Source organism: Balaenoptera physalus (assembly GCF_965194825.1).
Source record: "Balaenoptera physalus genome assembly, chromosome: 6".
NCBI classification, from domain to species: domain Eukaryota; kingdom Metazoa; phylum Chordata; class Mammalia; order Artiodactyla; family Balaenopteridae; genus Balaenoptera; species Balaenoptera physalus.
The window spans coordinates 3,804,615-3,831,900 of record NC_138885.1 but is presented as its reverse complement, the minus strand read 5'-3'; the positions used below and the strand labels follow the sequence as shown (position 1 = coordinate 3,831,900).

Below are 27,286 nucleotides of genomic sequence, written 5' to 3'. Positions count from 1 at the left end.
CAACAACATATAAAAGGATTATATACCTAAAACATAGAAAGAGAGCAAGAACAAACCCTGTGGTGTTGTACTGAAAACTGAAGTATTGGTTTGAACCACTCATGGTTTTCATTATATAGATAAGATGCCAAAGGAGAAATAAATGCTTGTGGGTGTGTGTGTCTGTTTGCTGAGCGGGCCTAAACCAAGGACACCCAGTAGCAATCAGCTTTCCAAGCTCCCAGATCTTGTTTCTAAATTCTCTGATCCACTAAAAGGAACCAGCGCTCCTTGGAGAAATGGCTGATTCCAGGGCGAGGGCAGGGTAGGTGAAAGACAAGTTTAGAACACTCTATTGTGCTAGAAAGTAAGGAAGTGCTCAAAGAATTATGGGGACACATCAGAAGGACAAACCAGCTGGAAAGGGCTCCCAATGGCCAAGTCTGGGGTAATTTGGGTGTCAAATGATGTATGTCATATTATTTGAGCAAAACGGATCCCATGAATCTGTACCAATAGACAGACAGACAGATGAGATGAGAAAGGAAAGTTCTCCCTTACAGAAGAACAGCAACAGTGATATTCCAAAAGGAATGATGAAATTTGAAAAATCACCACATGACAACTACCACAGTAATAATGGATCCACCTAGAATCATCAAGGTACTAAAAACTGGTAAGTGAAAATATGACAAGGGATAAGGTAGTAACATAGTCTCAAAGTTATCTCCCCATGAATACTTATTAACACACTTTTATTAATTTCCAATAGAGAAATCTGGCAGATACTTTTAACAAAATAGTAAGAATTAACATCACCTGTAATGCAGCAAATTAACAATGCACACATCCCAATGGGATGCACTGAAAAGAACCCTGCATCATTCCTGTGGTGTTTCTGACAAAAACAGGAACTGAAGAATTGTTCCATACTGAAGACCAAAGAAACAACACTCAACCCTGGGCTGGGTCCTAGACCTATAAAGGATACTACTGGGACAATGAGCAAAATCTGAATAGGTCTATGGACAGAAAGTAATCCTGGATCAATGGTAATGTCCTGATACTCAGGAAATATGCACTGAAACATTAAGAAGAGTTGGGGATTGTGCCCTACAGCGCTCCCGCCAATGGTTTAGAAACACTAACAACTGGAGAACCTAGGTAGATAGTACCTAGGAGTATACCAGATAGTACACAGGCGTATACCATGTTCTATTTCTATGAACTACTTCTGCAACTTGTGCGTACATTTAAGATTATTTCAAAATAAAATGTTAAAGAAGAAAGCCCCTTGACCTCTTTGGTTTTGGTCATGGTTTCTGCAATGATGCTGGCAGCTCCTGGGTCATCTGTTACGGGGATAAATGGCCGAGAAGAAGCTGAGGAAGCAGACGGGGTCACTGCGGAGGGGGTCACAGCATCCTCAGAAGAGACGATCTAAAATGAAGAAGAAAAGGAGAAACTTGGCAACATGGCACACTTCCCATCCAACTCCAAAAGTCTTACCCCTTGGGCCATCTGGAATATACCAGATTTTACAGAGGTAACAAGGCACTTACACCACCAGCTACCACCTCCAGTGGGGTCTGGGACAGCCCTGCAAAATCAAGCATATTTATATTCCCAGGAGAACCTATTAATAGTCACAACGGGTCACATGAAAACAACTAAAATGAGCTCCCATCTCTTCAAGTTGGATTTTTCCCCAAAATAAGTTACAAAAATCTTTAGCTTTTGGAGCTTTCAGGTTCCAGAACTTCAGATAAACAACTGTGCACTTGCATTTAGCAACTTTTTAAAAGAATAATCTGTTTCCATCTACACACGAAAAAGCCTTTTTTTTTTTTTAATATTTATTTATTTGGCTGAGCCGGGACTCAGTTGCAGCACGCGGGATCTTCGTCGCCGCATGCAGGATGTTTTTAGTTGCGGCAGGCGGGTTGTGGCATGCAAGCTCTTAGTTGCAGCATGCATGTGGGATCTAGTTCCCCGACCAGGGATCGAACCCAGGGGCCCCCGCATTGGGAGCATGGAATCTTAGCCACTGGACCATCATGGAAGTCCCAAGGCTCCTTTTGCAAATAGAATATTTTCTAATTCAAGCCCAAAATGCCTATGGCAGTAGGCACAAAAACACTCTGAATTAAGTGAAAGAATGACTTATACTTTACTAGATACAAATCAGCTACCTTTTCCTTTCTGATCAAATATTGCTTTATTGCTTTACCATTGATTTTTACCTCTCCTCTCTTTTCTTGCCATGGATTTGGACTCAGTCTGTCTTCAATATCAACAGCCAGCACACACTCCTCTCCATTCATGGGACTGGCCATGGCAGACACATCAGAAGGGGGTGCTGAGGAAGAGAATGAGGGACACTCCACCGGGGCAACCATGCCAGCTGGCATCAGGGCCCCGACCACGGCGTCTCTGTCAGGAGAGAAAGCCAGACCTGCAGTGAGCTGCCTGCCATTCACCTCTGCAGGACGGAAGAGTCAGGGGGCAGGACAAGTGCTTATTGAAGGACCCCCTCATTTTTATAGGATAAGTATAGAAAGAGTTTTAGAAAAATACTGAATGTTATTACTATCCATCGGCTAAAAGCTAAAATATTTACTCCTGATCTTATTTATTGAATGACCACAGTGATGACAGGTGAAAAACCGCCAACATAAAAATCAGCCTCTGTATTTCCCTGAGAAATCTTCTTGGTTTGTTCAAGCCTGAGGGTAATTTTGTGTTTACTGAAGGCCAAATACCAAGGATGCCTCACACAAGACACCAAGGACTAAATGTCCTCTCAACGACTAAGTCAGCCTTTGGTCTAAACTAATGTTCCTGTGTAAGTATTAATTTCTATTCATCAGATCCATAACCATGATACACTGATGGATGGGGCACTTATCCAGGTTGTGAGAAAACAGCAGCAAAACGGTAGAAAAGACAGCACTACCAAAACTGCCTTATCAAAAGTGAAGGAGATGACAAATGTCTTAAACATTACTGTATATTAGTAACAACTGATTCTTCCTCTCATCCCCCAAAATATGTTTAAAGTTTATTGGCCATAAAGAATAATGAAAATGTTCTTTAACTTGATTTTCTAATTCATATTTCAACCTCCATTAAAGAAAGCACAGATACCATCATTCACCATCAAAGGGTGTAGGACCCAGAACTCACAGTATTTAAAGACAATATACACAACATTTTCCATCAAAAAACTACAAAAAACCCAAAGCTTACATAGTTGTGGGATTTCAAAAGTTAGCAAACGAGCCTACCTGGCATACATGATTTGCAGTGCTGTAAGTATATGAGATAAGGCCTGCTGTTTGGCCAGATTTCCATCTAATGACAGGAGAATCTTGGCAAGAGAGGGGCGATTTGGTTTAGAATTATTGGCACCACTGATTTTATTACTGGCAGCAGAAGAGTCAGCATCAGAAGGCACACCTGAGAAAGGAAAATAAAATTTGGGTTCAATTTTTAAGATCACAGTTTGCTCTATTTCTATAATTTGACATTTCAAGTTTAGTTCCGAGACACACTGCAATCTGCATTTTGCTATTTCACCGATTAAATACTAGTTTCATTAATGGTCTTTCAGAGTTTAAAAAAAATTATCTATACTTATCTAAAGAAGCTATTTTCAGGAAAGGTTCACTGTAACTGCAAACAGATATAAATACTTTTGCAAAATACACTTACAACAATTTACGGTATACACACGTAAGCTGTGAAAATACTACGATAACTATCTGTATTTACTTATCATTGAAATGTAAAACAAAAAATAATCCAAAACAATGGTGAGAAGACAAGATGTTCACCATATACAGTCTTAGTGGACACATGTTCCAGCTCACTGCCCTGAGAGTTCCCAGGCCTCAGCAGAGGGAGAGAACCAGGTGGAGCTCAGTGGTCTCTGTGAGCAGAGGAGGTAGAGCTCAGAGCCAGGGAGTCCAATGTGGCCAAAGTTCACAGGACAGGACGAGAGGAGAAAGTTGCCCAGAGAGTGCCCTGGAGATGTGCAGGTGCTCTCACTCACCCAGCTAAGGATGCAGCAGAAGCTGATGGGTGCCTACATAAAAGGGCACTGCCCAAAGCCAAAGAAAGAACTGCATGAAAGGAATGGAGACCCAGCACAGAGGCTGGGAGAAAATGGAGGGCCCAGCCAGTGCCTGCTCCCATCCGCCAGATAGGAAGACCTCATAATTCACAAGACACTGAGTAGAATACTCAGTGGGGGAATAATTAGCCCCAGACTAATATCAGGTCTGAATCCACTTAACAAATCCAAAACCAAGACCCAAAAGGATCAAACTGTTTGAGAGTAACTTAACTGTATCTAAGCTCAAGAAGATTTATACACACACAAAAATCCCCAGCAACATTCAGGTTAAAATTCACAATGTATGGCATCCAACTAAAAGTTACCCAGTGGGCAGAAAGGCAGGAAAATACCACTCAATTCAGAAATAAGAAGAAAAATCAATTGAGGTAAACAATCCAGAACTGACACAGATATTACAATCAGCAGACAGGTTAAAACACTTATTATATCTGTATTCCGTATGTTCAAAAGAGAACCAGAGACATGAAAGATATAAAAATGCCCAAATCAAATTTCAAGAGAGGTAGCTAGGATGTCTGAGATTTAGACAGTTTGGTAACATTAACAGCACATTAGAAAATGAAGAAAAGACAAGTGAATTTGGAGACATAGCAATAGAAGTTATCCAAAATGAAACACAGAAAAGGAAGTTAAAAAATGAACAATGTCATTTATCTGTGGAACAACTTCAAGAGACCTAATATACATAGAACTAAACCTCCCAAAGAGGAGAAAGAAAGGTACAGGAAAGAAATTTTTTGTGAAGAATAGTAAATGAAAATTTTCCAAATTTGTTGAAAATTAGAAACCCAAAGATCCAAGAAGCACAATGACCCACAAGCACATGAACCATGAAGATAAAAACCATGGAAATAAAGAGAAAATCCTAAAAGTAGTCTGAGATAAAAGACATGTTATGTACAGAAAAACAAAGATAAGAATGACGGCAGATTCTCAATGAAAACAATGTCAACCTAAAATTTTATACCCAGCTAAAATATATTGCAAACATGAAGCAAAATAATGACTAGCTCAGACATAAAATGCTGAAAGGAGGAACCCCAGACCTGAGCTACAAGACATAAAAAAGTAAGTCCTTCAAGCAGAAGGAAAATGGTGCCAGATGGAAATATGGATCTCCACAAAGGAATGAAGAACACCAGAAATGGTAATTACATGAGTAAATATAGAGATATTCTTTTCTTTTTAATTTATCTAAATAGATAACCTAATGTTTAAAGAAAATTAATTTTAACAACTGTCACATTTACAACATACAAAGAAATGTATAACAACAACAGCACAAAGGCTAGGAGGGAAGAAATAGAGATATACTGTTGTATAATTTGTATACTATACATGAAAGTGTAGAATCACCTGAAGGTAGACTATGATAAATTAAGGGTGTATAATATGTATCCTAAAGCAATCACTAAAATAACATAATAAGTTAGAGCTCAAAGAAAACAAAGGAGAGAAAATAAAATCATAAAGAACAATTAATTCAAAGAAAGGCAAAAAAAAGAGAAGAGAAAGAACAATGAACAGCTAGGACTAATAGAAAACAAATAGCAGGATATTGACTGAAAACAGATACATTAATAACCACATTAACTGTAAGTGAAATGAACACCCCAATTAGAGACTGTCAGAGAAAAAATTAAAAAGCTAAATCCAACTATATGTTTCGTATAAGGAAGCGTCTTTTAGTAGGTTAAAAGTAAAAGAATGGAAAAGATATACCATAGTTTGCCATGGTATATGGAATACCATAGTTTAAATACTATATAGCATTGGTCAAAAGAAAGCTAGAGGCACTATATTCATATCAGACAAATTTGACTTTAAAGCAAGAATTTCAAAGCAAAGGGATAAAGAGGGTAATCTGTTATAATGATAGCAGAATCAATGAATCAAGGAGAGAAAAATAAATGTCCACATTAGAAAAGTAGGAAGATCCTAAGCTTCTTAGAAGAAAAGAATTAATAAAGATAGAGCAGAGATCAGTGAAATAGAGAACAGAAAAACAATGAAGAAAAATCAAGGAAACCATAAGCTTGTTCTTTGAAAAAACTTAATAAAACTGATAAACCTCTAGGAAAGAGAAGATACAATTACCAATATAAGGAATGAGTAATGACATCACTACAGAGTCTACAAATGTTAAAAGAAAAATAAGCAAATATTGAGACCAACTTTATGCCAGTAAGTTCGACTTCCATCAAAGACACAAATCTTACTAGGAAAAAAAAAAAACAGATAACGCTGAATCTATTAAAGGAATTAAATTTGTGGTTAAAAAGCATAAAGAAACTGCACAAAGAACTCTAGACCCAGATGGCTTCACTGGTGAATTCTACTGAAAGAATACCAATTCTACACAAAATAAAAAGGAAAACTGAAAAGAAGGGAACACTTACCACTTCATTCTATAAGGCCGGACAGAGATACTAATAGAAAATTACAGACCAATATCGATCATGAACAAAGAGGTAACAGTTCTTAACCTTTTTTTTGGCAACTTGAATACAACAAGGTACAAAAAGAAAAATCCACAAGTCAAAAACAAAGCTGAAAAGAAATTTTTAAAATATATAAAACTGGGCTGTCATGGCGGGCTTGCTGAAGAAGACCACTGGCCTTGTGGGACTGGGTATGTAAGAGTCCACACAAGAGGCTAAAAATATTGTATACAAAGATTCCTGATGTTCTTGGACAAATCCCTAAAAATGTACCATATAAAAGGTATATAGAACAGATTACAAATGAGAGGCTGCATATGGTTAAAGTGGAACCAGATGTTAAAAAATTAAAAGAGCAACTTCAGGGTGGCCAAATAGAAGAGGAGATTCTTTAGGCTGAAAATGAACTAAGTCTGGTGAGAAAAATGGTGGAATGGAAACCATGGGGAGTCTTCAGTGGAAAAGCCTCTGGCCAACCAATGGAAATGGCTAATAGAAACATCATTAAATGACTTGTGTTTTCATGGGAAACTGATATAATTAAATATTCTGTTATATTAAAAATGTTTCCATATTCATCTTATAATCAAGAAAACTGACATAAAACATACTGAGGAGACTTGTTAAAATTGATGATTATGGTAATAGGGACTTGTGAATCAATTCTTGATTTGCAGAGCATTCATTCAAATTATTTCCAACATGATATTTTTTAAAAAAACAAAGAGGTTGTGGGAAGATCTGAAAGTTAATTGGAAAAATTCCTATAGATTTTCAACACAGGGACCATATTTGAAAGGTGAAGTATTTTTAGTAGTATCTTCAACACATCATTTAATCTTTTTCATTCTGAAAAAACAGAAAAGGTACTTAATTATTATTTAAACAAATTTATAGGTCACTGTTTGACGTGAAGTAGTAAGAAAAAACCATCAAATTAGAATTTGTTGTATACTTGAGAAAACTGAGTCAGTATTTGAAAGATTTTTATTTATAGTGGTAGTTGGAAAAATTTTCCTTTTGTCTCATTTAAGGAAGTTAGCTTTCTGGCCCTTTGCCTTTACTTTTCTAGATCAACCAAAGTACAACAGGATACAGAGAGAATTTCTGTAAAAGAAGAAACACTAAGAGTTCCTAAAGTTTATCCAACATATAGATAGGCTTATATTCAAAACATTTAGCTGTATGGTTATAACTTTAAAGTGGAATCACTAAGTGGTTTTCAGTAATTTCCAATATGAGTGCAGCCTGGGTTTCAGAAGATAAATGCTGTTCAAAGAATGAAGCAGTTTGGCAAGTTTAAGGTTAAACAAAAATAAAATTACTTTCCATATGTCCTTAAAATACATATATATAAGTGAATGAAAATGAAAACACAACATATCAAAATTTGAGAGATGTAGCTAAAGCAGTGCTGAGAGGCAAATTTATAGTACTAAAAGTTTACAATAGACAAGAGAAAAAGTCTCAAATCAATGATCTAAGCTCTCACCTCAAGAAACTAGAAAAAGAATAGAAAATAAACATAAAGCAAGCATAAAGATGAGAACAGAAACCAATAAAACTGAAAACCGATAAACAACAGAAAATCAAAGAAATGAAAAGTAGCAAAACCAAGTGGGGTTTATTCAATATGGAAGACTGACTCAAAAACCTTAATATGAATATTCATAGCAGGTTTTACTTGTAATAACCCCAAACTGAAATAATCCAAATGTCCTTAAAAAGATCAACTGTATTTCTACACACTAGCAAGAATCAACTTGAATATTTCTAGATAATAGCAAGGAACAAAAGAAATTATTAAAACACCATTAATAACAGGATGAACAATATGAAATATTTAGGGATAAATATGACAGAAGATATACAAGACCTGTGCACTGAAAGATCTAAACAAATGGAGAGAAATACTACATTCAAGGGTTGGTAGATTCAATACTGTGAAGCAAGTCCCAAATTGATCTATAGTCAGTGCAATCAAATTCCCAAGTAGGCTATTTTATAAAAATTGAAAAGCTGATTCTAAAAGTTATATGGAGGGGCTTCCCTGGTGGCACAGTGGTTAAGAATCCGTCTGCCAATGCAGGGGACACGGGTTCGAGCCCTGGTCCGGGAAGATCCCACATGCCGTGGAGCAACTAAGCCCATGTGCCACAGCTACTGAGCCTGTGCTCTAGAGCCCGCGAGCCACAACTACTGAGCCCACATGCCACAACTACTGAAGCCCACGCACCTGGAGCCCATGCCCCGCAGCAGGAGTGGCCACCGCAATGGGAGGCCCGTGCACTGCAACGAAGAGTAGCACCCCCTCGCCGCAACTAGAGAAAGCCCACGTGCAGCAACAAAGAACCAATTCAGCGAAAAATAAATAAATAAAATTTTAAAAAATAAAAATAAAAAAAATAAAAGTTATACGGAAATGCAAAGGGTCTAGAATACCCAAAACATATTTGAAAAAGAACAAAGCTAAAGGATTACCAAAGGTTGAATTCATTCTTTTATAAAGCTACAGTAATCAAGACAATGTGGTATTTGCATCAAAATACAAAAATAAATCAACCAAACAGAACTGAGAATCCAGAAATAGATCCACACATACATAAACAACTGATTTTTGACACAAGTGCAAATTCTTTCAATCAAGAAAGGATACTTCTTTTTGACAAATGCAACTGAAACAACTGGATATCCATATACCAAACATAAATAAATAAATAAATATATTTATTTATTTCAATCCATACCTCACACCATATATGAAATTTAACTCAAGATCAAGCATACACCTAAATACCTAAAACTATAGAACTTTTATAAGAAAACACAGGAAAAGAATCTTTATGATCTTGAGTCAGGCAAAGGCTGTTTAAATACAACACTCAAATAAAAGATAAAAATGGATAAACTGGACTTCATCAAAATTAGAAATTTTTTGCTCTTTAAAATTCACCTAAGAGAATGAAGAGACAAGCTACATTGGGAGAAAATATGTGCAAATCATATATCTGATGAAAGACTTGTACCCAGAATACATAAAAAGTGTTCAAAACTCAATAATAAGAAAACAAACAACCTAGGTTTAAATACAGGCAAAAGATTTGAATAGACACTTAAGACATATTTGCGTGGTAAATAAGCAAGACGCTCAACATCATTAGTCATTAGGGAAATGCAAAGCAAAACCACAATGAGATACCACTACACATCTACAAGAATGGCTAAAATTAAAGACTGACCACACCAAGTACAGACACAAATATGGAGGAGCTAGAGCTTTAGAACAAACACTTTGTAAAACAGTTTGCAGTTAAGAAGATAAACCTACATCTACCAAGAATTCCTCTCCTAGGTATTACCCTAGAAAAATGCAAGCGTATGTCCATATAAAGACCTGTACACAAAGGTTCACAGCAATTTTATCTGTATAGCCAAAATTTGTGGCTGTGGTTCAGAATGCAGTTAGCCCAGTGCCACAACCCCTAATCTGGTAGCGACACCACACATTCTATCGATGGCGTTGCTGTAGCATACAGAGGGGCTCAAATAAAACACAAATCTGTGTTACCTAAATAGGAAGCACCTAAAGGGTCTCTTGCGGTCTGGAAGAGGACGGGCTCGTGGACAGATGGTGTTGCCACGTCGACGGTTGTCCATGCCACGCTGTGGGAAGACCCACAAGCCACTCGCGTGATCTTCTGGCCTTCTAAGCCTTGCACAAGTGTGGGCTTTCTATTAACCGTGGTCGTGCCATTGCCCTGTTGGCCGTGGTCATTGTCACCCCAAGCATACACCTGTTAAGGGGAAAAAAACAGAATTTTTCAACATTTCAGAACATTTGCTCTAAATTTACTTCAAAATTCTTGCCAATGACTACAGACGAGTATTTACTTAATATCAACCCAATGAATTCATCAATTTTGTTCTGTTACAGGAAGCAGGGAAGTTCTCCTCTTCAACTAAATATAGTAACTTATCTTTTCCTTCATTTTGCAAAGAAAAATGATCAAAAAAATATGCTCACTTTTCAAGGAATTTACTTCTTGGCTTTACAGAATTAGAAAGTATAATTCATTTTTAATTCATTTTGATTAAAGTACAGTGTGCTGATGTGTTGTCATAAGTGAATATAAAAGTATATCATCTATAAGCCTGTCATGGGATGGCCTCTCATGGTGGAAGAACGAGTAACACTTGTCAAGGATAACTTTATTTCTGAAATGAAGTACATATATCTCCCCATCAGGCATTAGAGTGGGAAACCGCATGGCTTTATAGCCTGCGTCAGTCAGCAGCTCTTTCCCGGGTATGCTCACCCATGCTAACAGTTAGGCAGATATACACAGGAACACGACGGACAAAGCCCACCCTCCTGGTGCCCCAGTACTGGGACTCATGTCGTTTCATCACGTTACACTACAGACATAAGGACCTCTCACAGGCTCGCTTACCTGCCCCGCGTCAGTGACCGCCAGGCAGTGCAGGGCCCCGACAGCCACATGCACAATCTTCTTCCCTCTCAGTCCTTCCACGACCTGCGGTTTCCGCACATGCACATCAGAGCCGTGGCCCAGCCTGAAGTAGTCCCCCTTCCCCCTGCAAGGAGGTCAAGAGTGAGCATTTTAATACATGATTATGGTGCTGGCAATGCCCCACAGAAAAATACTCACTGTCACAGTGCTAGAGCCAGCTCAATGATAACATCATACACAGTGCCCAAGGTCTTTGAAATTACTGTTATTATTATATTGTTCTAAAATCATATACCATTAATTCAAATTAATTCATTAATTCTGCTAGCAAGATCCTTAATGTGTGTTTTACATTTAAGTTACTGACGTAGGTTTCATCTAAAGAGATTGAAAACATGACACACAACCTCAAATGGCTCTTAAAAGACCTCTCTGCTATAATTCTTCCTCAGCTGCCTTTGGGTCATGATACTCAGGCTTAGGCCATCACACTGCCTGCCCGTGGTCAGCTGGATATTCCATTCCTTTCTGATTTAGTAAAATAATCTTTCACTAGAAACACACATGAACTTTTTCAGGGATCAAAGAAATCAGAAATCTGTTTTCCACCCATTTGATCACTAGGCTTCTTGCACGGCAAAGCAGCAGAAGAAACCCTCTACATACACCTCACCTAAACAAGAAAGACAAAACTGAAACCATTTCCACTAAGATCAGGAACAAGACAAGGTTGCCCACTCTCACCACTATTATTCAACATAGTTTTGGAAGTTTTAGCCACAGCAATCAGAGAAGAAAAAGAAATAAAAGGAATCCAAATCGGAAAAGAAGAAGTAAAGCTGTCACTGTTTGCAGATGACATGATACTATACATAGAGAATCCTAAAGATGCTACCAGAAAACTACTAGAGCTAATCAATGAATTTGGTAAAGTATCAGGATACAAAATTATTGCACAGAAATCTCTTGCATTCCTATACACTAATGATGAAAAATCTGAAAGTGAAATTAAGAAAACACTCCCATTTACCATTGCAACAAAAAGAATAAAATATCTAGGAATAAACCTACCTAAGGAGACAAAAGACCTGTGTGCAGAAAATTATAAGACACTGATGAAAGAAATTAAAGATGATACAAATAGATGGAGAGATATACCATGTTCTTGGATTGGAACAATCAACATTGTGAAAACGACTATACTACCCAAAGCAATCTACAGATTCAATGCAATTCCTATAAAACTACCCCTGGCATTTTCCACAGAACTAGAACAAAAAATTTCACAATTTGTATGGAAACACAAAAGACCCCGAATAGCTAAAGCAATCTTGAGAAAGAAAAACGGAGTTGGAGGAATCAGGCTCCCAGACTTCAGACTATACTACAAAGCTACAGTCAACAAGACAGTATGGTACTGGCACAAAAACAGAAATACAGATCAATGGAACAGGAGAGAAAGCCCAGAGATAAACCCACGCACATATGGTCACCTTATCTTTGATAAAGGAGGCAAGCATATACAGTGGAGAAAAGACAGTCTCTTCAATAAGTGGTGCTGGGAAAATTGGACAGCTACATGTAAAAGTATGAAATTAGAACACTCCCTAACACCATACACAAAAATAAACTCCAAATGGATTAAAGACCTAAATGTAAGGCCAGACACTATCAAACTCTTAGAGGAAAACACAGGCAGAACACTCTATGACATAAATCCCAGCAAGATCCTTTTTGACCCACCTCCTAGAGAAATGGAAATAAAAACAAAAAGAAACAAATGGGACCTAATGAAACTTAAAAGCTTTTGCACAGCAAAGGAAACCAGAAACAAGACGAAAAGACAACCCTCAGAGTCGGAGAAAATATTTGCATATGAAGCAATTCACAAAGGATTAATCTCCAAAATTTACAAGCAGCTCATGCAGCTCAATATCAAAAAAACAAACAACCCAATCCAAAAATGGGCAGAAGACCTGAATAGACATTTCTCCAAAGAAGATATACAGATTGCCAACAAACACATGAAAGAATGCTCAACATCACTAATCATTAGAGAAATGCAAATCAAAACTACAATGCAATATCATCTCACACCGGTCAGAATGGCCATCATCAAAAAACCTACAAACAATAAATGCTGGAGAGGGTGTGGAGAAAAGGGAACCGTCTTGCACTGTTGGTGGGAATGTTAATTGATACAGCCACTATGGAGAACAGTATGGAGGTTCCCTTAAAAACTAAAAATAGAACTACCATACGACCCAGCAATCCCACTACTGGGCATATACCCTGAGAAAACCATAATTCAAAAAGAGTCATGTACCACAGTGTTCATTGCAGCTCTATTTACAATAGCCAGGACATGGAAGCAACCTAAGTGTCCATCGACAGATGAATGGATAAAGAATATGTGGCACATATATACAATGGAATATTACTCAGCCATAAAAAGAAACGAAATTGAGTCATTTGTAGTGAGGTGGATGGACCCAGAATCTGTCATACAGGGTGAAGTCAGAAAGAGAAAAACAAATACCGTATGCTAACACATATATATGGAATCTAAAAAAAAAAAAAATGGTCATGAATAACGTAGGGGCAAGACGGGAATAAACACACAGACCTACTGGAGAATGGACTTGAGGATACGGGGAGGGGGAAGGGTAAGCTGGGACAAAGTGAGAGAGTGGCATGGACATATATACACTACCAAATGTAAAACAGATAGCTAGTGGGAAGCAGTCGCATAGCACAGGGAGATCAGCTCTGTGCTTTGTGACCAGCTAGAAGGGTGGGGTAGGAAGGGTGGGAGGGAGGGAGACGCAAGAGGGAAGAGATATGGGGATATATGTATATGTATAACTGATTCACTTTGTTATAAAGCAGAAACTAACACACCATAGTAAAGCAATTATACTCCAATAAAAACGTTAAAAATAAATAAACAAACAAACAAAAAACAAGACAGACAAGTTGGGCTAAAATTTCTCCAGTGTTCTCTTCTAAACAGCCCAGTTATAATGGGAAATTTCTTATAATATTATCGCTAATCCCAACTCAAAATAAATTAAAAAACAAAGATGCCTGAACGAGGAAGAAAATGAAGGTTTCCCCCTCCCTAAAAGGCCCCGCAGACACACTGACGGATGACAGGCGTTTACGTACCACGTCCACACCACTCCCGACTTGGTGAGGGCCAGGGAGAACTGTGCCCCGCACTCGATCTGACACACCCCCTGTCCATTTAGTCTCTCAATGTTCTGGGGAATGTTACAGCCTTCGCTTCCTCCCCGGCCCAATTTTCCAAAGTCACCATCGCCCCAGGAAAATACCAAACCTAGGTTTAAAAATATATGCTTTAGGCCAGTGTCTCACAATGTTCCTCCCCCAGCAACGTGGAGTCAGGACAGGACTCACCTTCATCAGTCAGAGCCAGGGTCTGTGCATCTCTACTTCCACACGCCACCTGGATTACTCTGTGACCAAGAAGGACTTTCACCTACTCAATCACAAATTTAAAAACAGAATCAAGCACAGGCACTAAGAAAGCAAGGGGGATTTTTCCCCACAGACTGAAAGCCAACACTGCTCATGTCTTTATGAACTGTCCTAGACTGGGAGCTTATCTTCTCTGGAAATCAGCAGGTGGTAAACTTTCTACAAGCAACAAAAATGTGTATAATCACCATTTTGGGCTTCAGCTGTGTTGTGTTATCCCCATGTCCCAAGCGGCCGTACTCTCCGAGGCCCCAGGTGTACAGTTCACCACTGGACGTGAGGGCTGCACTGTGCGAGCTCCCACAGGCAATATCCCGGATTCGCTTGGTTTTCAGGGCCTCTATCAGCCGTGGCTTGTCACAGTTCCTAAAGCAAGATTAAATAATATTCCCTATAATCAATCCAGCCTCTTTAAAGAAGAAAGAAAAGGCCATCAACACTGATCCACATTTAGTCAAAACAACATCTTTAGATTAAGTTAACTATCAAACCTTAGAACATGTGAGGCCAAACCACATTCAGAGATATTTTTAAAATATATTTTTAAGTTCCGTTTTCATAAATAACCCATCCTATTCAATTTTCTACAAAAAACTATCAAAAAGCAGTCACTATTATTAACAGTAACAGTCTCTTATTAGCAAGTAATGAAGAAAATATTCTTACATTCTACTGAAGTGTCCAAGTTTGCCATCATCACCTTCACCCCAGGAAAACACTTTCCCATCAACAGTTAAAGCTGTAGCGTGCCGTCCACCTGCAACATTCACACAGAGGGAGGCTGCCAAAGTTGGTTTACAAAAGTTAACAGCACAACTACCTATTTTGCCTGGCATGCAGTATGTGTGAATATGTGTTGAATAACTGAGTAAATAAGATCAACATTTCAGCGTGACAAATATATAAAATAAGTGAACATTTATTAAACTACAAAGTTTAAGTCCTAGAAAGAATTTTACTCGCAAAGAAGCAGCAAAATGATGCTATTTATTAATGGGGTTGCTGCTATGTTTAAATATATAAAAGATCAAAATTCAGATGGAAAAATAAGTACATTTGTGTTTAGACAAATTATCAAATGCAGTGGCACTTGGGCTTCTGTGAAATGCACCTCAAGAATGGAATTATTTAAGCAGAAGTACCATCAGTTGCAATTAAGGCACTGTGCTCACTCTTCCCAAAACAATCAGCTCATGCTTTTCCCCAGCACGGCTCACTCCCCCAGTGCATCCACCCCAGCTCAGGACTGAAGAGCGTTTCCTCTCTGTCACTGTGTCCACCAGTTCCTAGGCTCCTAATACCCATTTGCACCCTATCCCTTGCCAACAGAGCCCACGTGATCCAGGGCAATGTGCTCGGCTAAAAACCACGCTTCCCAGACTCCCCTGCCCAGAGAGGATGGTGACAGAGATGCGATAGGAGTGAGTGAGGCTTCCAGAAAAGCTCTCTGGAGGGGCGGAGTGGGCCTGAGGAAAAGGCCTATCTTATACGTTCACCTGCAGCTGGGGGCGTGGACAGCAAGCCAGTGCTCCTCACAGGTACTGGGGCTGCCGCCCTGGCCCTGGGCCCCACCTCCAGGTTTTTACAGAGAATGGTAAAATGCCATCTTGCTCAAGCCACTACCGTTTGGATTTTCTGTTATACGGGGGTTAAATCTAACCCTATCCAGTATAGACACGAACTCAGTTTGTATCTAATTCAGTTCATTTCCTCAGAGGCCAAGCACAGTACTTTGAAATGATACTCAATAAAAGTTTCCTGAATTGAAGCGGTGTGATTTTTTTTTCTTTAAATGGTTCTTTCTTATCACTGGAATTTACAGATACTGGGAATCTGATGAAAGTTACAGGCTCTTTCCCCAGAAAAATAACACGTATTTAAGCACAGAACGTGATGACTGCAGAGATGCTATGAACTTTAGACCACAGCTCCGAGACTAAAAGCCCCCTCCTTTGGTGAGGTATGCCCCGCACACCTGGAACGCCAGCAACCACTGGTCTCCAGGAATAATTAAACTCTAGACCACCTGGAGCTTTACATTAACCAACTTTTATTCCTAACAGTTAAGTAAAACTTGAAAAAGAATGCAAAGACACTTTAGGGGAAATTGTTTACGGCCCCAATTAATTACAGAGCACGAACAACAGGCTTATCTGTGTACCAGGGCAAAGCCTGGCCCTTACCTGAGTGAACGGCCACCTTCTTGACCACGTAACTGCTGAGAGCTGTGATCTGTCGAGGAATGGGCACAGTCCCACTGGAGAGGCCCAGCCCCAGCCGGCCATTCGTGGCTTCTCCACAGGCATACACTTTCCCTTCCACTGTCACTGCAAGGAACAGGAGTGAGGAAAGGACTCACTTTTCACAATGCAACAACTATGTTTTTAGTCCTAAGCGTCATTGAAAACTTTTTAAATATTAGAATAATCATACCTGCAAACAAACTTTTAGAACCACCAGCCACCTGTACTACATTCAAAGCAGACAGTGTCTCAGAGAATGAAGGAACTTTTATCTAAAACAAGAATTTTTTTAAAAGTAAAGGAGAAAAGAGAGAATGTTATTTACACTTTTAAAATTACAAGTAATCCTACTAGATGGTACAAAGAATTACTGTTAATTTACATGGTTATATTAACCAAAGAAGTTCTTGTCTCTTAGATATACACAAGTATTTTAAGAATGAAAGGATATACTGAGATTGACTTTAAAATGAATAGGGGTGAGGCTGTGTAGAAAATAAATACAAAAATGTGACCATCTGCAACTGCTGAAACTGGGACAGGGACAAGAGGACTCAGGTCCCTATTCTTTCTACCTGGGTACATCTGAACATATCCGTAATAAAAGGCAAAAAATAAAATACACATAATGTGAAGATATAAACAAACATTTGGTAAACTACATTTTATTTCAGGTCGTGTCCTGCTCATTCTTGTTAATTCTGACTAAGAAATTATACACTTAAATTTCTCATTAGAGATGAGCGTGATTTAATTTAAAATTATTAAGGCCCCTGTCTAAGAAGCCTTTATGATTCCTATGTGTCAGAAAGTATCAAACAGTCACTACTACTGTGCAAGAAGGATGTCCATCACAACCATGAAGCGCCAATCTACCCTTCATGTGCAAACCCCAGAAAGGGCCACGCCCTCAGGACCCCCCAGACAGCCCCTGTCACAGCTGACACATCTCCAAATGCAGGGCAGGGGCCTCAGGAACAAATGTAACTGAAGGCTGCTGAATTACATAAGACTATTTTCATTGTACTAGAACCACGAGACTTAAAATGAATTGAGTTCTAACTTTCCTTTTCAGCTTCTCGGCAATGCAGATAACAAGGGATCTTACGATGGGTGAAGTCTCATGGAGTACTAAGTAGTGGAGACGCTCATCTGAAAAGAAACTGTTCCCAGACCCTAAAATCTGGAGGAGTCTGTCCCTCAGTCAGGAACCACACTGCATCCAACTCTAGTTCAAATGCACCATTTGCTGTACCTACTCTTTAAAATACCATTATACTCCACAATTTTTACCTCTGCGCTTGTCAAGTCTTTTCAAAAGTGTATGTTCTAGTTTACAAAACAGCAATAATGCAACTATATCTAAAGTGCACTATTTTCCAAGGACAGAGGCTTCTCAGAAACTAAATTTGATAATGTCTATGAGTTCATGTCAAGAACTACTTAAGAAAAGTCAACTTTAAAAATAACATATAAAAGGAAAAACCATTATAAAAACTTCAAGAAGCCTGGCTGTTGCTGGGCCTGTCTGGGCCCGAGCAGCACGGGGTGGCGAGGGCACGGGGTATCGAGCAGGTACCTTGGAGCCCTTCAGCCCTCCCAGCTGGTCCTTGTCATTCAGGCCCCACACAAACACTTTGGTTCTTATCGTAGCCGCCGATTCCAGACCTGCAGCCTTCTTTCTAATAAGGCTAATCAAAGGAAAAATAAAACAGAAATAGAGGTCAGTCAGCGTAAAAAAAAATTTTAAATAAAAAGGAAAACAACCTCAAGCACACAGTTTGCTGGTTACTATCAGAAACTCTTAAAGTTTTGTTTTAATTCAACAAAGCCTGAAGTATACACAGGAGTTAGTGTTCCAGAGGGTCAAAATTTCTAGATACCAGTATGCTACCTTTCAATACTAGAATTTAACCTTAGCTTTTTATTCTGGTGGAGATCTTCCCAAGAGACACTGTGCAGTTCTCTGTCTTCTTGTATACCAAGTTGAACGTGACAGCTTTTACTGCTTTTACAGCAACTACCGCCCATCACCTTAACACACAGCTACTGCAGGTGTAACTGGAGAGAATGTTGGTTAATGGCGCCAAGAATCACCACCGGGACTGGCATTGTGGCCACGTCCCTAAACCCCAAACCCTGTTTGGTCATATTTTTCCCCCAAAGAAATAATAAAATGGATGTAGCCACATGACCTCTGATGTACTCAAACACAAACACATGTCCCGAGGCAAAATGCACATTTCTTCCTTTACACCCTCTGCCCACTGTGCTGGCCAGCTGCGCTGGAGGAGGAGGTCCAAACCTCCATTCTGCCAGGGGAGGCCTGCCCAGCCCCCCGAGGCTCCTGAAGCACAGGCCATCTCATTCATCCCATCTCCTGACCTGCCCTCGATGGGTTAAAAGTTTGATCAACAAAGCCCACACATGCTTCAAAATAAAATAAAAATTAAATTTAAAAAAAATTTTAAAAAACATATATAATGACAAAATCACAGCAACCAATGTCCATGCATTAAGTGTTAACTATACTGCTAACACTTGAGAAAAATGGCTATTGTTACTTCCAATTTGTTGTACATCAGAAATAAATTAGATTGAATCAATTAAAAAAAAAAGTCCATCAATTCTTGAACATGATAAGAACACGAAGTACATGGAATAGTGTTAGATTTTCTTGGTTGTCAGTTTGATGCCAGGTGGTAAGAAACTGCCGCTTCTGTGTTTGAGGTTTTGGCTTTTTGCTTTTGTTCTATTTTTATAAGCTACAATAGACAACTGAAGACTTCAGAGATTAGCTTACAGATAGGTAAGATTTTTTAACGTGTTACATACTGATGAATATTTACTTTCAGGGATCAAAATTTTATGGTTTGGGGATAAAAAGGTAGGAAAACTCTCATCCTATACCAGGCAAAGGAGAGCAAGTATATGTACATTTTAACTATTTGAAATACCTTGTAACACAGTGTCACTCAAAAATATGTAGGGGATTCCACCAGTGTTGAGACGTGTAAGGACTGGTACCATGTAAGCAACAGCATGGGGAACAAATGCCAGTGGATGGTCAGTGAGGGCACACCCCAGTTGGGGGCTTGCCCTGTGGGAGACTGCTTGGACCATTCATTAGTTATTAGCTCATTAATGATATCTGACAGGAAAAAAAAATTACATTCAAATATCTAGAATTTCTTTTGTGAATGTATCCAGATGTGTAAAAATTTCATCTATGAGTAAAGCTCAAACTTTTGTGGTTATTTCACATATATAGCACATGTACTAATTATATTTGTCCAATTCATTTTAGTAACTACCGAATAAGAAAATGTGGCTCTATAATCCTTTCACTTAAAAATCCCAATGATTTATTTAAGTGAAATGTCATTTTCCTCACTTAATTAAATTAATGCATGTAGACACAGTTTGAACTGTAACATATAGTATAACATATATTCTAGATAAGGTAGTGTTATAAGACTATTTTCTTTTCAACTTCTTTGCAAAGCTTCCAAAACGAAACAAGACAGGATCCAAGCCCAAGATCCCTAGAATGACCTGATTTATCACCCCAGTGGCCACCTCTTCATGACTAAGAACATGTGCTTAATAGCAGTGCAGGGCCAAGCTCCTTTGTTTCAAAAAGACAGACTGCTCACGTCACACACTAGAAGGCACTCAGTGCTAAGGGCCGTGATCAGCAGAGCTCAGCTGGCACTGCTACCTGCCTCTAGTGGACATATCTGCAAGGACCCAGCCACACCAGCAATACAACAGGAACACCTATCGACTTAGCAATTTCACTTTTAGCAATTTATTTGTGAAAAGACAACTTACCTGAGGACAGTAATTGTCTGCATTGTTTGCTGTTGGGACGTAAACAGAGCTCAGAACAGACATTGCACATGAGCCCTCCATACAGGTCTTGGAATAAAAAGCAAAGGTGCACAGACCTGGCAGACATCTTGCTTCACCCTTGGTATATGCTGTTCCCCTGCCAACACCCCTTACTGCCCACTTTGCTTTGATGGGGGGAGTTTTCCCTTGTTCTCCTGACAGCCCAATGCTCCTTTGCAGACGCTCATAGCACCAGGCCCTTCTCCTTCGTGCACTTCCCACAGCCATGAGGCCACTCTAATGTGTGTGAGTTTGTCTTGTTTTATTTAGCATGTTCACTACAGCATTCACAGGACAGAGAACAGGGCTTAGCCTCCAGTAGGTGTTCAATAAATATATGGTGGATGAATAAATACAGTAACAGTCATCACTACAGGGCTCATACAAAATAAGGAACTGAGTGAGTAAATGAGAACTTAATCATGAAATGAAATATTGCACAAAATAAAATTATACAACAGAAGACTAACGATACAGATATTCTAAAGATGGATGTTGCTCATGGTTGCACAATAATGTAAATTTACTTAATGCCACTGAACTATACACTTAACAACTGGTTAAGATGGTAAATTTATGTATACTTTATTACAATAAAAAATTTTTAATTTATAAGTTATTAATAAAATACTTAACAAAAAAGGCTGTAAAATACATACCATACCACACTATCTCCAAAGGAAAACACAATTAGGGACAGATAAAAAAGAAAACTACAAGAATATATACCAAAATATTAACAGTAATATTTCAGGTAGAAAAATTCAACATTTTTTTTTCACTTTTAAGTGAATTTTTCTAAATACAATGTGTTTCCACATTAAATTTTTCCTAAAATTAAATTAAATCATATTTTTGAATATGATTTGAACATTAACTAATATTGAACAAATAGTCCTATGGGCACTAAACTATCCTCATTATGAGATACACTCCAATTAAACATTGGCTTTTGAAAGTGAGAGTTTGGGCGTAAGTACCACCAACAGCAAACAGCTCTCACCTCCCACTGTTGCCTTTTTCGTCTTCTTCCTCCTCATTATCTGAAGCTAAGAAAGGAACTGCAGCCAAATCTTCCTCTTCCGCACGTATCCGTCCCAGCAGGATGAGACCATGGATTTTACAATCAATTCCTGAGCTCCTGCACTGCTTTATTGCAATTTCAATATACCTGTGATACTAGATACAAACACAGTAAGCTAAAGAGTTTTCAGAATCAAACACATTAGATACTTTAACTGGAGAGAAGGACATATGAGACATGGAATGTGTGGAAAGTTAGAGCCCCTTTACTTAAGTTCTGGAAATACTAGGCAGGGTTGATGCAGGCACATTTGAGTGGGGTTCGCTTTCAAAAGAAGTTGTTAATTCACCAAGGATGTCCATCCAAGGCATGGGACTCACAGTGATTTTCTTACTAAAATGAAATAGTATGATAGCCTTACTGAATGACTCCAAAACTTTTCTGTCTTAAGGCTTTCTTAAACCAAGATGATTAAGAAAGAGATTAGGTGCTCAGGTCACAAAGCCTTCATAATTTTTAAAACATAATAAAAATACTTGATTACATACAAATTAGAGAAAACAATACACAGAGCCCCATAACCCCATCACCTAGTTCAACAATTATCAATGGATGACTGATTTTGTTCATATATGGATTATCATAAGAAAATTCCAGGCAGCATGTTGTTTCAAAACTTTAGTATGTATCACTGAAATACAGGCATTTAAAAAATATATCCACAGTACTATTATGATAGCTAAATCAATAATCTTATATCATCTAAATGCTACCAGTGATCAAATTTTCTGATCATCTCATAAACATCTTCTATTTTCGGCTTATCCAAAACGGAATCCAAACAGGATGCAACCTCCCTCTGTTACGCCTTTGCCATTCATTTTTTAAAGTTGCCTCCCTGTCCCACGGAATGCCCCATCCCCCGTACTTGACATTCAGAGTATTCCTCTATTCCTGTATATCATGTGAACAAAGACTGAAGCAGCAGAAAGCACACACAACACCAATGACTTCTTGTTGCCTCAATTAGATTAGATCTAATCAAACCTTAAGATCTACCTATGATGTCACAGGAAGCACAGGTTGAGTGAAAAAGACAAACAGAGAAATGAAAAATTCTACAAGAAAAAAAGACCCTGTTTCTTTCTTTAGCAAGGAAAAAACAAGACAGTTCAGATTTCAATGAAGTGCAAAGTGCAGACACTGCCTGAATCACGATTCAGAGTAACCAACTGCAAAAAACCATTTATTGGATAATTGGGAAAATTTAAACATTGACTGGATATTGTATGATATTAAAGAAAAATTTTTCAGTGTGATGGCACTGTGGTTACATTTTTAAAGTCCTTGTTAGAAATGAATAATTGAAGTACTCACTACTGAAATAAGGCCATGTCTAGAACTTGCTTTAAAACCCTCAAAAAAAAAAAAAGGGCGGGGGGTGGGGGAGGACACATGGAGGGAGTTAGTGAAACATGACTGGCCAAAATGTTGATAATCGTTGAAACTGGGTGATAGGTTCATGGAGGATTCAGTATACTTACTATTTTCAGTTATGTTAGAAAATTCCTGTCACAAACCATTTTGATAGGAAAAGCAATGCTAGAAGAAAAAAGAGTCCAGTAGCTTTACAGGAATGGTAATATTCTAGTTCTTAAGTTTGCTGGAGGGATGGAGAGTGGGCCTTGAATTTTCTGAATACTCACAATACTTCATATTTCTCATATACGTGAAATACACTATTCTGTGCTTCTCAAATATTACGTAATAAATTGTTTTGAACTGAAAACTTATTAAAATCAATACACCTTTTATGAATACCTATCTCAGTTACTGAATAAATTATTTCTGTGGTTATTGATTTACTTAAAATACAAAAAAAAAAATTCAGTAGCATAATTAAGACAACAGACAAGCTGCATTCCATTACCCAGCAATAAGTTAATAAAATGCACTAAAATGCAATATTATCTTTTCTCAGAAAAACTCAATAATATCTTCAATTTTCATCATTTGCCACTTTATTAATTTATTACCACCATGGGTATTAACTGTTAATTTATTACATGGTATTCCATAAAACAGTTTAATGACATTCAAGAATGAATGGTGTTCCAAAATTTTATTTATTGAAGACGGGAAGAAAATAAACAGAACAAAAACCTTCTGGTGTACCCAAAGGCCAGAGCATCAACTCTTAGACCTGGGGGAAAGTGTTGGTATGGTCCCATAGTCTCTAGATACAAGTTACCAACCTTCCAGCTTGAAAAACTTAACCTATCGCTGGCTGTGTATCAGCTTCTTTAACATAACACACTGGGATCACACTGAACTTGCCTGCCTTTATGTGGGCAGGAAAAAATAATAAAGTAATGATTCTTACCCAAGGAGGCAAAAGACCTGTACGCAGAAAACTATAAGATACTGATGAAAGAAATCAAAGACGACACAAACAGATGGAGAGATATACCATGTTCTTGGACTGGAAGAATTAATATTGTGAAAATGACTATACTACCCAAAGCAATCTACAGATTCAATGCAATCCATTTCAAATTACCAATGGCATTTTTCACAGAACTAGAACAAAAAATTTTACGAATTGTATGGAAACACAAAAGACCCTGAACAGCCAAAGCAATCTTGAGAAAGAAAAACAAAGCTGGAGGAACCAGTATCCCTGACTTCAGTCTATACTACAAAGCCACAGTAATCAAAACAGTATGGTACTGGCACAAAAACAGAAATATAGATCAATGGAACAGGATAGAAAGCCCGGAGATAAACCCACGCACCAATGGTCACCTAATCTATGACAAAGGAGGCAAGACTCTACAATGGAGAAAAGACAGTGTCTTTAATAAGTGGTGCTGGGAAAACTTGACACCTACATATAAAAGAATGAAATTAGAACACTCCCTAACACCATACACAAAAATAAACTCAAAATGGATTAAAGACCTAAATGTAAGGCTGGATTATTATAAAACTCTTAGAGGAAAACAGGCAAAACAATCTTTGACATAAATCACAGCGAGATCTTTTTTGATCCACCTCCTAGAGTAATGAAAATAAAAACAAAAATAAACAAATGGGACCTAATTAAACTCAAAAGCTTTTACACAACCAAGGAAACCATAAACAAAACAAAAAGACAACCCTCAGAATGGGAGAAAATATTTGCAAACAAAGCAACTAACACGGGATTAATCTCCAAAATATACAAACAGCTCATGAAGCTCAATATCAAACAAACAAATAGCCCAATCAAAAAATGGGTGGTGGGGTTTCCCTGGTGGCGCAGTGGTTGAGAATCCGTCTGCCAATGCAGGGGACACGGGTTCGAGCCCTGGTCTGGGAAGATCCCACATGCCGTGGAGCAACTAGGCCCGTGAGCCACAACTACTGAGCCTGCGCGTCTGGAGCCTGTGCTCCGCAACAAGAGAGGCCGCGACAGTGAGAGGCCCGCGCACCACGATGAAGAGTGGCCCCCGCTTGCCACAACTAGAGAAAGCCCTCGCACAGAAATGAAGACCCAACACAGCCACAAATAAATAAATAAATAAATAAATAAATAAATAAATAAAAATAAGAAGGGATCTATCAATCCCTTTAAAAAAAAAAAAAAAAAAGGGTGGAAGACCTAAAGAGACATTTCTCCAAAGAAGACATACAGATGGGCAACAGGCACATGAAAAGATGCTCAATATCACTAATTATTAGACAAATGCAAATCAAAAATACAATGAGGTATCACCTCAAACTGGTCAGAATGGCCATCATCAAAAAATCTACAAACAATAAATGCTACAGAGGGTGTAGGGCAAAGGGAACCCTCCTACACTGTTGATGGGAATGTAAATTGGTGCAGCTACTATGGAGAACAGTATGGAGGTTCCTTTAAAAACTAAAAATAGAACTACCATACGGCCCAGCAATCCCACTCCTGGGCATATGTCCAGAGAAAACCATAATTTGAAAAGATACATGCACCCCAATCTTTACTAGAGCACTATTTACAATAGCCAGGACATGGAAGCAACATAAATGTCCATCAAAAGAGGAATGGATAAAGAAGATGTGGTACATATATACAATGGAATGTAACTCAGCCATAAAAAAGAACAAAATAATGCCATTTGCAGCAAGATGGATGGACCTAGAGATAGTCATACCAAGTGAAGTAAGTCAGACACAGAAAGACAAACATCATATATCGCTTACATGTGGAATCTAAAAAAAAAAAAGGTTACAAATGAACTTATTTACAAAACAGAAGTAGAGTCATGGATGTAGAAAACAAACTTATAGTTACCAAGGGATAACGGGTGGAGGGATAAGTTGGGAGACTGGGACTGACATATACACACCGCTATATATAAAACAGATAACTAATAAGAACCTGCTGTATAGCACGGGGAACTCTACTCAATACTCTGTAATGGCCTATATGGGAAAAGAATCTAAAAAAAAAGAGTGGATACATGTACATGTATAACTGATTCACTTTGCTGTACACCTGAAACTAACACACTGTAAGTCAACTATATGCCAATAAAATTTTTATAAAAGTAATAAAGCAATGATTAGCTAACTGCATTTAATAATTTAAAAATAAACTCACTTATGATAAACTTTAGATGAATAAAAAGTCAACTATTTGGTATCTTTATCCACTATCATACCAATTAACTAAGTTCTCATGAGATAATGTATAGGTAGTTAAAAAAAAAAAACTGCTTTAACCTGCGTCACTTTAAATATATTTAATTTACTAAAATAGTGTTCACATCTGTGTGGAAAGATTTACTACAAGATTTATAAGGCAGTCTCACTGATCTGTAATACGTACTGTTTAAAAGAACCTTCACTGATTCTCTCAGACAGAATTTTCAAGAGATAAAATTAACTTGGATTCATTTTGAAATTTTCCTTATTACCAAATTAAAGGTATGAAAACAAAAAAGCAACTTCCAGTGTCACATGTATGGTCAGAAAGAACTATTGCAATAGTAACAGATATTTAACGTGAATAACACAACGCTAAATGCACAAAGCACCCTGACATGCTTGGCAATGACTTTTGCCAAGAGCTTTTACCCCTGCTTCTTACCAAAGATAATGAGGACGAAATTTGTTTTGTTTTCTTTTCACGCTGATCTGATAAGCAACAAATTCAAGTTGTACACATGTCAAATTTTAAAATAAATACAATTATTTAATTAAGGGGGAAAAAATGGGCTCAATGTTATTATAGAGATGGTCAAAAAAAGGTAACTCCATTGTCATTTGCAAACCATCAAAAAGGAACACTATGGGAGAGTGGCCAAGATGGCAGAGTAGAAGGACACTAAGCTCACCTCTTCTCACAAGCACGATAAAATCACAACAATCTGCAGAACAACTATCGTTGAAAAAGACTGACACCTACTAGAAAAGATCGTCTACAGCTAAAGACATAAAGATGGACCACAGCAAGACTGGTAGGACAGGCAGGCTCATGATATAATTAAATCCCATACCCCCCAGGGTTGGCAACTCACAGACTGGAGAATAATTATACTACAGAGGTTCTCCAACAGGAGTGAGAG

At 38.1% G+C, this 27,286-nt stretch overlaps 1 protein-coding gene and 1 pseudogene across 2 annotated transcripts in view; one reads left to right on the top strand and one right to left on the bottom strand.

The window, feature by feature from the left end:
- HERC2 (HECT and RLD domain containing E3 ubiquitin protein ligase 2) overlaps positions 1 to 27,286 on the bottom strand; it is a 214,764-nt gene that overhangs the window by 50,463 nt on the left and 137,015 nt on the right. Inside the window, exons 52-64 of the mRNA XM_082466157.1 lie at positions 21,675 to 21,850; positions 18,357 to 18,468; positions 16,968 to 17,049; positions 16,718 to 16,861; positions 15,201 to 15,291; positions 14,723 to 14,900; positions 14,454 to 14,535; positions 14,202 to 14,373; positions 11,013 to 11,157; positions 10,130 to 10,355; positions 3,267 to 3,438; positions 2,223 to 2,412; positions 1,279 to 1,419 (exon numbers count right to left, since the gene is read on the bottom strand). Of these exons, the coding sequence (XP_082322283.1) occupies positions 1,279 to 1,419; positions 2,223 to 2,412; positions 3,267 to 3,438; positions 10,130 to 10,355; positions 11,013 to 11,157; positions 14,202 to 14,373; positions 14,454 to 14,535; positions 14,723 to 14,900; positions 15,201 to 15,291; positions 16,718 to 16,861; positions 16,968 to 17,049; positions 18,357 to 18,468; positions 21,675 to 21,850 (1,911 nt within the window). The remainder of the gene's footprint in view (positions 1 to 1,278; positions 1,420 to 2,222; positions 2,413 to 3,266; positions 3,439 to 10,129; positions 10,356 to 11,012; positions 11,158 to 14,201; positions 14,374 to 14,453; positions 14,536 to 14,722; positions 14,901 to 15,200; positions 15,292 to 16,717; positions 16,862 to 16,967; positions 17,050 to 18,356; positions 18,469 to 21,674; positions 21,851 to 27,286) is intronic.
- Positions 3,445 to 10,121, top strand: LOC309662698 (NADH dehydrogenase [ubiquinone] 1 alpha subcomplex subunit 5 pseudogene; annotated as a pseudogene). Its single transcript has one exon. The product of its transcript is annotated as an NADH dehydrogenase [ubiquinone] 1 alpha subcomplex subunit 5 pseudogene (transcript).